The sequence below is a fragment of the Phaenicophaeus curvirostris genome, chromosome 2 (assembly GCF_032191515.1).
Source record: "Phaenicophaeus curvirostris isolate KB17595 chromosome 2, BPBGC_Pcur_1.0, whole genome shotgun sequence".
In the NCBI taxonomy this organism is placed as follows: Eukaryota; Metazoa; Chordata; class Aves; order Cuculiformes; family Cuculidae; genus Phaenicophaeus; species Phaenicophaeus curvirostris.
Window position 1 is genome coordinate 120,741,463 of NC_091393.1, and position 12,286 is coordinate 120,753,748.

Sequence of the window (12,286 nt, forward strand, 5' to 3'; positions counted from 1 at the left end):
ATTATTTATAAAACAGGGATCCCTTCCTAGTGCTACGACTGCTAACCCATGATTTCCCAAGCATGAAATCGTGTGTGTTATCAGCTGTGGAGCGTTTTACACTGCTACCCATTTTCCCCTGTATAATGAGCTGCTTGTGTGTGTGTGACACACAGAACCCAGACAAATATTGCTGCTGCGCTTGCTGCAGTGTCTGGGCTGGTCTGGTTAGACACGAAATGCAGACAGGAATCTGCTTCACCTCTCAAGCTTATTTTAGTCTCTCCCTGCCTTCCCTCTCGCTGCGTGTGTATGAAATCACTGGCAGCCTGACAGCGTTCCAGTAACCTGTGCCACGCGTGGAGCAGGAGGTGCTCCCCGAGCATCGGCTTGCATGGCACGGGTTAACGGAGCCTGTGGGATTGTGCTTACCTAAACAAACCCACTGCAGTGAGGGGAAAAACAATGGATGGGTGGAGATGAGCAGCCTGTGCAGTACAGCCAGTGCGGGTCCGGCAGCAATGACAGCCTGAAGGTTGCGGCAGCGTCGGGATCTGCATTCCGAGTGCACAGATCTTACAGTCTGGAGCGATTTTTGCGGGGAGCTGCTCTTTATTTGCTGAGCCATGGCCAGTAACCAAGCCAGCCTGCAGGATGATCAGAGCAGGCACTGCAAATTCTTATCCTACATGTTCTACCAGGCTGTGCGAGATCACAAGCCTGTGTGGATGCTGGAAGACATGAGAACTATGGAGTATTTTTACTGGGAGGAGAATGCCAGCTTAAGGACCTACTCACCTTCAGAAGCCCTTCTCTATGCAGTGGTGCATAACCACCTGCCTTACGCTCAGTATCTGCTGTCTCATTTTCCCGAGGAGGCTCTCAAGGTGCCTGGGGAGCACTTCTGCTACTGCCCATCCTCTGCTCCTCACCTGGCCATGGCGGTCACGTACGACAGGAGAGATATCTTAGGGCTTATCATCAAAATTTCACACAAGCTTCCCAGCTTGAACTCCTACATCAACAGGACTGGCTGCTTTCATCTGGAAGATGGGAAAACCCCCCTGCACCTTGCCTGTGAGCTGCTGAGGTCGGAGACTGTCCTCATCCTCCTCGGGAACGGAGCTTCTCCCAGGATAGAGGACAGTAAAGGGCTTACCCCACTGGATGTCATCCTGGAGCAGATGTGGGACTCCAAAGTCAACGTGGCATCAAAGAAGCTCTGCCTCGACTACCTCTTGCTCTTCATGCCCAACCCACAGTTTAAGATGCGGAAAGTTCTGCAGGAGCACCCGGACCACTGGACGGCTTTGCTGGGGGAAGACAAGTTCAACAGCCTGGTGGGGAACACGCCTGCTTCTTTATACCTGCAAGCTATGCAAACTATTCTCCAGACTCTCCCCCCATCCCACTTCCCTAGGAGCATCCAGGAACTCCCCATACCTCAGGCACTAAAGCCCTTGCCATCCTATGGCAAAAAGCTACCGACAAAAAACATGGTAAATGTTTTTCCTTGACTTTATTTGCTGGGTCTTGGATTTTCAAAGGCAACGTAAGGGGGCCAGTCACCCACCACCCTCTGCGTTTCTGTGTGATCTCAGTACTTGACTACCAGGCTGTGCTGGAAAATCCAATGTTTTATGACAAGATTTTAAATGTCTTTTTTAACTGATTGCAGGCACTTTTACAGGCAAAAGCCTCCCTGTTTTCCGTGTTGTTGTGCATGTGAAGGGTTAACTGTAGTTGAGATGTGTTATGTTTGGTTTCTTGGCTGTTGCTGGGGTCCATGTTTCTGAATTTCTCAATGTGATAACCCTGACGTGTGTAAGGCACTGGGGTGAAAAAGAACAATGTGCCTGGTGGGATTTGTAAACGGTGTCACCGTGAGACTGTGTTCTGCTGGAGCGCGAAGGAACACCGTCCTGTTCCAACAGGGTTCTGACACCACATTTCCTTTCTTACAATGTAGCAGCATCCTATAACACCCAAAACACCCGTGGCTGATGCTGTGGGGATGCAGAGCAGCTCTGCAGGGCACCTGATTTTACTAAGGAGGTCACAGCGTGAGGGCAAGAGTTCAGAGAGCGACGGTGAGTGTGAATTCCTGGGGGAGCTGGGATAGAGATGGGCAGCACAGCTCTTGGGAAGCATCTCTCCTCACCCGGGAGGGAGGGAGTTAAAGGTAATCCCAGCCCTGATACCTCTATGGACAGTGTGCAATGGGGAAGGAACCATTGTCCTTGCTATCCAGGAAAATAAAAGGAAATCAGAGCAGGGCAGGTGGAAGCCTTGTCCTCCATAAGTGACATTACTTCCCCTTAACCTGTGTTCTAGGGCTGAATGTGTCCCACAGGAGACATAGCTCACTAACTTGATTTCTTCATGTGTCTCAGAGCCACCTGTGTTTCATAGAATTATAGAATCATTAGTAGAGAGGAGGGTGCTGGCCTCTTCTCCCAAGTGACAGGGGACAGGACAAGAGGGAATGGCCTCAAGCTCCGCCAGGGGAGGTTTAGGCTAGACGTTAGGAAAAAATTCTTTACAGAAAGGGTCATTGGGCACTGGCAGAGGCTGCCCAGGGAGGTGGTTGAGTCACCTTCCCTGGAGGTGTTTAAGGCACGGGTGGACGAGGTGCTGAGGGACATGGTTTAGTGTTTGATCGGAATGGTTGGACTCGATGATCCGGTGGGTCTCTTCCAACCTGGTTATTCTGTGATTCCGTGAATCATAGAATCATAGAATCATAGAATCATAGAATCATAGAATCATAGAACCACTAGGTTGGAAAAGACCCACTGGATCATTGCTGCTTACCCTGTGCTGGGGTCTGATGTTCTGCTGTGAAAGGCTGTCACTCCTTGTCTGTTATAGTGTTTCTGCACCCAGGTGAAGACAGAGGGGCCGATCCTGGGAAACACAAACGGCTCCCACTGAGTGCCCTGGGAGGCAGGGGGTGTTTGCACAATGTGGGGCTGAGGCAGTCCTGCTCCCTGGGAACTCCGTGCCTCGCTGCCCAGGCAGAGCTCTGGTTGGACTCCATGATCCGGTGGGTCTCTTCCAACCTGGTTGTTCTGTGATTCTGTGATGTTCAAGGCACTGGTCTTGCGCTCCTGGCCATGCTCAGCACCACTGGCAAGATCCCAGTGCCCTTATCTTGGACCCAAGCGATCTCCTCCCTCTGTAAGAATGTCCCTCTGCCCTGCCGGAGCAGCGTAGCCCGTTTCCCAGGTCCATACTGAACAGGAGGGAAGAAATCATAGAATCATAGAATAGTTTGTGTTGGAAGGGACCTTAAAGATCATCTAGTTCCAACCCCCTGCCATGGGCAGGGACATCCCACTGGATCAGGCTGCCCAAGACCCATCCCACCTGGCCCTGAACACTTCCAGGGATGGGGCAGCCACAGCTTCCCTGGACAACCTTTTCCAGGACCTCACCACTCTCATCGTGAAGAAATTCCTCCTTATGCCTAGTCTAAATCTGCCCCTCTCCAGTCTATACCCATTGCCTCTGGTCCTATCACTGCAAACCTTTGCAAAAAGTCCCTCCCCAGCTTTCTTGTAGAACCCCTTGAGGTACTGGAAGGTCACTATGAGGTCTCCTCAGAGCCTTCTCTTCTCCACTCATCTCTTGCCAAACCCTGTGGGGCACAAACCCCGTTTCACAAGCTTCTGGCTAAGAAAGGGTGTGCATTCCCAGCTCAGCTAGTTTCTCTGTACAAAAATGGTTTGTGTCTCATCTGGCTAATTCCCTGCCTATGCCGAGGCAGCCGTGCTGGAGCTGAGCCCTTTTCCCATCAGCGCAGGGAGCACTTCCGCTTGGATTCCCTGCGCGCAGGGCACCTCCCGTGTGCCAGGTAGAGAATTCCTGCAGGGCTGCACAGTGTGGCAGGCACAGACAGCCGGCCATCCCTTTTTTAGACAGGAGGATGCTCCTCTCAAACAGCCCTTTCTGCATGTCATGGAAGAACCTGGGTGAAGATGCAGGATTGCTTGTGAGATGGATTGGGAAGCAGGCCACGAAGGTGTTAACCCTTCTCTTGGAATCCCACATCCCTGCTGATGCACCGTCCTTCCACCCAGGTGCCTGAGAACTTGTCTTTGCCCTGTCTGTGTCTGTTCCTCGTCCTTGTGGGATGTGGGGGTGCGTGAATGGCAGCAGAGAAATTCAGGGTCAGTGTAGGGTGAGGGTTTTGCGGAGAGGCTGCAGCTCAGAGGGCTCTGGCATGGCTCAGGAAGGAGAGCAGAGCCCGTGGCAGATTCGCTTTGCAAGCAGTGGCTGAGCTGCTTCTGCCAAGCCCTGCAGGCTTCCCCCAGCCCTACAGCCCCCAGAAACCCAGAGCCAGAGGACAGAGCAGGCACTCGCTGCTCAGGGCTGATGAGAGCAACTTCACCAAGCGTGGCCCCTGTGGTACCTAGATTTAGACTAGAATCCAAGTCCGGAGGAGCAGGATTGGGCTGGTCCCCAGCAGCAATGCGGCATCTCATCTGGCTGTCAGTGGGCGAGAGGCGGAAGATGCTGGTGATGGATATTAATAGAATAGTAATTAGGCCCTGGGAGCACGGATCCTGGAGAAGGAGGGAAGGGAAATCATCATTTGTTACTCCACTGGCTCGAAACCAGGAGAGTTTTGGTGCTATAAGGAGTTTCAGAAAGGAGGGGAGGGAGGGGAAGGCTGTTCTCACAGATCTAAGGAGGCAGCGCTTTCTATTGAGGTAGGGGCTGTGCCCAGGGGTCCAGAGCAACCCACAGGGGCGAGGGAGCCTGAAGCAGTGCAGGGATCTCTGATTTACTCTAAGGGGTCATGGATGATGGCCAAGGCCGGGGCTCAGGCGCTTGGGGCTCGGTGAGTGGCTTTGTGGCCGGCAGTGATGCTCGTGTGCGCGCGCTTGTCTGTGCGGGAGGCTGCCCTCCATCCACCAGCCCAGGCAGAGGCAGATTCCTGCCAACTGCTCAAGAAACTCAAGCTCTGGGGCAGGCTGGGTACCACAGCTTGGATGAAAGCCGCTGCCCACCATGCAAAAACTCTGCTGTGCTCGGCCCAGAGTGCAACAGGCAGCTGCCCACACTGGAAAGATCACTCCACAGTGATCCCATTCCTCCTTTCCCTGGTTTTAACAAGAGATCAAGCACCAGCTGGCCAGCCCTCCCCTGCTGAGCTGCTGTCTGACCTCCACGCGTGGTCCTTCTGGGCCAGAATTTAGAGCCATTGACATTGTGGTGACGACTCTTTCCATCACCTGCGGTGATGGGAGTACAGAATGGGGCGTCCTTCTGCTGGAGTGCAGGAATCTTCTCCCTAAACCTGGTTTGCTCATCCTGGGGTGGCCTACCTGTTAGTTTGAGATCCGCTTTGTCTTCCCGCTCCGTGCAGTGATGTGGCATCAGACACAGCCAAATCTACCTCATCCCCCTCCTATGTTGGGGTTTTGTCTCCATTCTGCCCAAACCAGGTCATCAGCAAACGTAAACTCAAAATATTGTCCACACCTCCTGACTGTCCGTACTCTTGGAACAACCCCCTGCTTGCAAGACAAGTGCGTGGTGACTTTGTTAATCAAAAAGGGTGCTGGGTGGTGATGTTCACACTTTGCGTATGCACAGACTGGGTAAGCGCAGCCGAGGTCTTTATTGCTGAACCTGGGAAAAGAATTAAAAGCAAGAGAGAAAGGGGAGAGGACAGAGTTGTTGCTGATCTTGGGATTACAGGAGGATTCTGCAAGTTGCATGTTTTTATTTTTGAGAAGCAGCACTATAATGACCTGAGCTGGGGAGAGGGGTGTGACCCCAGTTCCGATGGATATCGCGGCAGTGAGGACGGCGTCCAGCTTAGCACAGAGGTGTGTGTGCAGACGTGTCGATCTGCATCTCTGCCTGCCCTCTCCTGGTTAGACCCATCACAGTCTCACAGTCCCCATACACGTCAGCGATCCATGCCTTAAGACAACAGCCTTTTCCTGACACGTGTCCTAAGCTCTGTGCTTCTGACAAGGAAGGACATCCCTGCTCTGCTCTTGGGAGGGATGTTTTACCCTTGAACATCTACCACAAAGCTTCTGCTCACCAGCAACCACAACCACCCAGCGAAGTGTTTGTGAGAGCAGCCAGATCTCATTCTCAAACCCATTTTTTAAAATAAAATCTATTAAACCTACATCTTTGTCTTTCTTTTCTCTGGGCTGCCAGCAAAATTCAGCCACCCATGACCTAACGCCACACTTCTGCCTGTTTCTGCAGCACCATTAGTGGGAGGACAGGGCAGATTCTGACCTCGTTACTACTCCTTACACCAGACATGATGCTTTCTAAGTCAATCACATCACTCCTGATGTTTGTGGGTCTAAAGGAAAACAGAAGCTGTTTGTGCACTTGCATTCTCCAAAGCTCCGTAACTCTGACTTCAGCAGATAAATAAATGTAGCGCTTAATCCCCAACGTTTTCTATATTTTCGTACTTTGAGTGTATATAGGCACCCATTTCCATCTAATGCTGATGAGCGTTCCCGTGTTCCGATGGTTTTTTGGGAATCAGCGTGACAGTGACAACTGCTGGTCACTAAAACTGAATGTTGCCCTGCCCAAGGCCAAATGAATGTTCGTTGTAGGATACGACTTTCTTACAGAGCCATACTTTTGTAATTTAGGTTTCTCTTTTTTTAGGGGGGGAAAAAGAAATCTTCCATATAATTGTGTTTGTACATTACTCGCTGCATGATTAAAGATACAAGGATTGTAACGTACTGGGAATAAAATGTATATACGTCCCCTGATATAATTGGGTTTATTAGCTGTGAAAATCATTTAATCTGGTTGTATTACTGTAATAAACTTGAAGTATAAACTTGATGTGTCTTTTATTAGCCCATTGGTCAAAACCATCCACCAGCAGCTACTGCATTTGCTTTGGCTCATCATGATGTTTGGTGATTTCACTCTGAGCCATTGCATCCCAAAATTGTGGATGTAAATTGTCTGGCTTGTTTGCTTCCACCTTTCTTGTGTTTGAGAATGAGAAGCTGTTAATGATTTAGCTGGCAGCCCTGGCAGTTGGGGCACAGGCGAGCAGCTCTGGCCACGGAGAGAACCACGGGCTGATGCCCCCTCCAAGCTGGTACCACATTTCTACTGCTGTAGGTGGTTGTAGCCCACGCAGCAGCAGGCAGCAAGACAGGTATTTAAATAGAAATTTAAAGGGTCTATTCCCTGTGTGGAGGAAGCACTGTCAGAAGCAGATGATGCAGCGACTGAAATCCTGCCCACCCCTCAGTTGGTGAGCGTGTATCCCTGAGTGAGTCACCCACACGCAGCTGACGGGTTCAGCGCATCCCACTCAACTCCACGTCTGCCTGGCCAGAACGGCAGCAAAGCCTTCATGGAGCTCACATCCACCTGGCCAGAACGGCAGCAAAGCCTTCATGGAGCTCACAACATATTTTGCTGCACCACTGTGGTCAGTTTGCGATGTGGATGACAACGTGCAGCTGTTGGGATCCAGCTCCCACCGTTATCCCCAGCACTTGGGAAGCCACACGGAAGCCAAGAAGCCAGGTTTCTCTGGGGGCAACTCCCAAAGGCCACCTGAGTTGGAAAATCAATGGTGGTTTTCCAGACTAGGTCCCAGTTCAGCCCTAGTAAAGCATCTCCTCGTGTTGCTGCGGGTCTCCTGCGAAGCAGCGGTTCATTGCTCGCGGGAAGGGTTTTGATGAATCTGGTGAACACACAGAGCGAGTGAACCATGTTCTGAACACCAGCTATGCCACCCACACCATCAGATTCCCCTGCAGAGCTGCAAGGAGGAGGAATGATTCATGCAGAATTGCCAGACTCACGAAAGAAACTCTGGGAGGAAAAAAGGGAAGAAGAGAATTGGGAGGGGCAGCACGGCAAGATCCCTCTGGGAAGCAGCTCCTACAGTTAAACAGAAATAAGGAAAATAGTGTGGAGAATCCCAAACTGCAGTACAAGCTATGAGATGAACAGGAACCACCCCCTGCCACCTTTCCACAGAAAGGGTCATTGGGCACTGGAACAGGCTGCCCAGGGAGGTTGTTGAGTCACCTTCCCTGGAGGTGTTTAAGGGATGGGTGGACAAGGTGCTGAGGGACATGGTTTAGTGATTGATAGGAATGGTTGGACTCGATGATCCGGTGGGTCTTTTCCAACCTGGTGATTCTATGATGCTATGATTCTCCTGGAGCTCAGCTTCTGAATCGCAGACATCATGTTCTGGTCTCAAACCGAGCCAGAATAATGCCCTCACCATCCTCTTTCCAGCTGATGTCCAGCTCTAAAGGTCTCGTCTCACATGCGGAGAGGTCGTCATGAAGTCTCCAAACTGGTGTAATTGGTTTGGAGACACGGGTTCACCTCGCTGCTGCCTGCCCTCCCCCCACCCCAGCTCTCCACCGCGTGAGCCCCAGCAAAGCTGGGTGATGGTGCTGCTGCACCAGTGCTGCTGCATGGGAGCTCTGGGAATGGGAATGAGTGAGCAACCAGGCAGTACACGTTGCTCCTTTCCAAGGGTGCTTTTCATTTCAACAGCCGGAGATCTGTGATGCAAACTGAACAGGAGAGATCTCCACAAACGCTGAACCAACCTCCTCCCTCCCAGGCACCTAAGTCACAGCTGCCTCCTCAGGCAAGGCTGGTAAGCTTCTGCCAGAGCTTCTGGAACAGGAGAGGAGGTTGACAAACATTAGGAAAGGAAATAATCACTAGAGCTGACAGGATATTGATGTTTCTGTTCCACCAAAGATGGCAATATTGCAAAACATCCTTTGATTCTGATTCAGAATGAAGACTCAGAATATCAAAACTGGCACAAACTCTGTTTTGCAAAGAAAACTGACCCAGATCCACCAAAATGTTTCTTAAAGAACAGCAAAACTATGATCATGTTGTAATATTCTGCATTTTTTTTTAATATTTTATCATATATGCAGTGTGCTGCTCCTGCAGGCAGAGGACTCAGAGATGGTGGGGCTATGAGACCCCTTTTGGAATCATAGAATCATAGAATCACCAGGTTGGAAAAGACCTGGTCCTGGTTACCCGGATCATCGAGTCCAACCATTCCCATCAATCACTAACCCATGTCCCTCAGCACCTCATTCACCCCTCCCTTAAACCCCTCCAGGGAAGGTGACTCAACCCCCTCCCTGGGCAGCCTGTTCCGGTGCACAATGACCCTTTCTGTGAAAAATTTTTTCCTAATGTTCAGCCTAAATCTCCCCTGGCGGAGCTTGAGGCCATTCCCTCTTGTCCTGTCCCCTGTCACTTGGGAGAAGAGCCCAGCTCCCTCCTCTCTACAACCTCCTTTCAGGTAGTTGTAGAGAGCAATGAGGTCTCCCCTCAGCCTCCTCAATAAAAAAAAAAAAATAATAACGCTTCCTTGCGAGGAGGAAGAGGAGGCTGGTGGGACTGACAGGATGTGGAGGAAGGGATTCCCACTCAGCAGCCAGGGATGGAGTCTGCCTGTGAGCATGATCATCTCCTGCAGAATTCCCAGGGATGACACCATCGGGAGCAAGGAAAGGCACTGCCAACACCTTTCAAATAGCTCCCTAGACACTGGGGGCAAGTCTGGTAGTCTAAAGTCTCAGCTAACAAAAATTGGGAGAGCTTTCTGGAGCTCTCGCCCTTTGATCTGGGGCTCTGCACCTTTATTTTCAACTCCTCTCAGCCTCAAGGCTAATCAGCAGAGCCAGCAAACCAATAACAAATTGGTTCAAAGTCAGCTTTATATTCAAAGCTTAAAATAAAGCATCTGTATATATCCCAGAAGCCTTCACAACCTCCTGTTTTATTAGCATCTCTAAAATAACTTCTCTTTCCTGACTCTAATTCCAGCCAGAAGCACTCAGATAATCCTCCTAGGACTGTTACGTGTATTTCCAATCAAGCAATATATAAGCACTGGCTGTGAGGTGCTTTTTGTTCTTAAGGAAATTATTTCTTCATTAAGCATAAAACAAGTCTTTTTTTTTTATTCTTGCTTTATCTGAAAGCCGTTGTGCCCCCTTCACATATGGTTTAAGCACTGAACTATGTATACAAGTCCAACCAGTTCCCCTTTCTGTAAAGGCACTTGCGTCCTGGTCAAAGTCAGCCTCATGAAAAAACAATGAGTGGCACCGAACAGCAGCGAGAGGGACCAGCTCCAGAGAGATGACCTATAGAATCATAGAATCCCCAGGCTGGAAGAGACCCACCGGATCATCGAGTCCAACCATTCCCATCAATCACTAAACCATGTCCCTCAGCACCTCGTCCACCCGTCCCTTAAACCCCTCCAGGGAAGGGGACTCAACCCCCTCCCTGGGCAGCCTCTGCCAGTGCCCAATGACCCTTTCCATGAAAATTTTTTTCCTAATGTCCAGCCTGAATCTCACCTGGCGGAGCTTGAGGCCACTTGCTAGTGTTCTGAGCTGACTCACTAGGACGCCTTCTGGTGTGGTACGAGCGGACGTTGTGAGCCTTGGACACCCCTGGAACTCTGGGATGAAACCTCACATCAGTGTGATAAGCCAGTGGCATTCCCTTCATCCTTCTCTAAGCCGGGTTAGAAGGAGATAGCTGGACAGTGGAACAGTTTCAGAGAGTGAGATCTGGTAGCAGTTCACAATAACTAATGTAGAGACATGGTAGAACTGGTAACAGACTATGTAATTAGTACAGTTAGTGAACTGCTAACCTATAACAATGGTCGAAAGACCAGTGTTGCATCATGTAAGCCTACAGCAGTGCTCACCTTGCACTGGGTCACTGGGAAACAGATCATGTATTCCAGTGGGATCTGCAGTCCTGCGTGTTTCTTCCAGAAATAGGTGTGTGGAATAGCTGGTGATAACAGAGGTGGGGATGGTGTGTTCAGCTGTGTAGTTCAATGCAGACATCACCTAGTTCAGCGAAGAGATGATGGGAGCAGAATGGACTCAAAGCCCTGAGGTTTCATTCTCTGTGTATCACACCATGCTCAGTAAGTCATTTATCTTCTCCCTTTCCATTACAGAGTGGGGTTTTTTTGTAGCAGCACAAGGAAGAAATGCCTGGTTGCAGTTCCCTCAACAAGCCCATTGGCATTGTGTACATTTGCTATGGTGGTTTTATGACATCTGTCTCAAAGGGAAATAGGTTTTGGAGAGGTATTCAAAGGAAAACGAGGTAATATTTGTCATTGTGCATGGCTCCAGGGACAGAGACAGCTCTGCTCCAAAGGCAATTTCACTGCCAGGTCAGAAACGAATGTCATCTGTGTCCTGGCAGCACAAGAAACATGAAGAGGGCAGTGACAAACAAGTCATACTTGTGCTCCGAGCCAGCACTGCTGCTGGAACAGAGGGGAAAACAGCAAAGTCAGTGTCAGAAATGGATAAGCAGGCACTGTGGGAAACAGAAAATAAAGGTTCAGTGGGAAATCAAGGGTGAGGAGGCAAAAGTAGGTGTTAATGATAGTGTCGCTGTGCAAGGCATGAGGCTGAGTGGGAAGCTGTGCTCTGGGCTGGCTGAAGTGTCAGAGAAGCCAGAAAGGAGGATAACGTCAGATGAAGAGTGGGCAAGGGCATGATCTGTCTTAGAAACATTGCAGCAGAATCATCATTGGTGTTTTATTTATTGGTATTGTGCAACCCCAACTATTCTGGGATGCTGCGATGCTTTAGACATAGCCTAATGTATAGAAGAGCATGGAGGGCAACTGGAGCTGCCTGGCTACTTCCCTGAAGCACAAGGGACACGGTCAGCATCTCAGTTACAAAAACAGGGAGAACAACAGGAGGCAGCCAAAGAGAAAGATCAGGATTTAATTTGTGTGCTGCTCTGTTAGCTAGGGACGTGGGGGTGGTAATTTTGCCAAAGCAGAGAAGAAGTGAGAGAAATGGATGCAGGGTGGTGAGTCAGATGTGTGAGCTGGTGGCTGCACAGCTGGCATTGAAGCTGCAGGCAGGGTGAGGATGATGTGAAGCTCCAAGGGCTGTTGCTTGTGGGGCTTCACAGCTCAGATCCCATCAGAACACACAGTTCAACAGCCCTGAGTCATCACAAACCTGCACAAGCACATCAGAGGCAGAGAAGAGAGTGGGAGAGCAGTGGCCAGATATGGAGCTGCAGGAATACTCCTTGGGCAGAAAGTGATGCACAACAGCACATAAAGCAAGGAGTACCAGCTACCAATACAGATTTTGTGTAGTTATATGGCAAAGTTCTACAAAATAAGTTGGATTTTTCAACTAGAATAAAAATAAAATAATAATCATAGTTTTGACTCCATCTTCAAATTTATTTGAATACAGTTTCTAAAGCATTTGGA

The 12,286-nt window shown here is 50.0% G+C and overlaps 1 protein-coding gene across 1 annotated transcript; it reads left to right on the plus strand.

The window, feature by feature from the left end:
- Nucleotides 1–343: 343 nt before the first annotated feature.
- LOC138717557 (ankyrin repeat domain-containing protein 9-like) lies at nucleotides 344–2,359 on the plus strand. The gene has a single exon (XM_069851075.1). The coding sequence runs from the start codon at nucleotides 606–608 to the stop codon at nucleotides 1,494–1,496; it is 891 nt and encodes a 296-aa protein (XP_069707176.1). The 5' UTR covers nucleotides 344–605; the 3' UTR covers nucleotides 1,497–2,359.
- The last annotated feature ends 9,927 nt before the right edge of the window (nucleotides 2,360–12,286 follow it).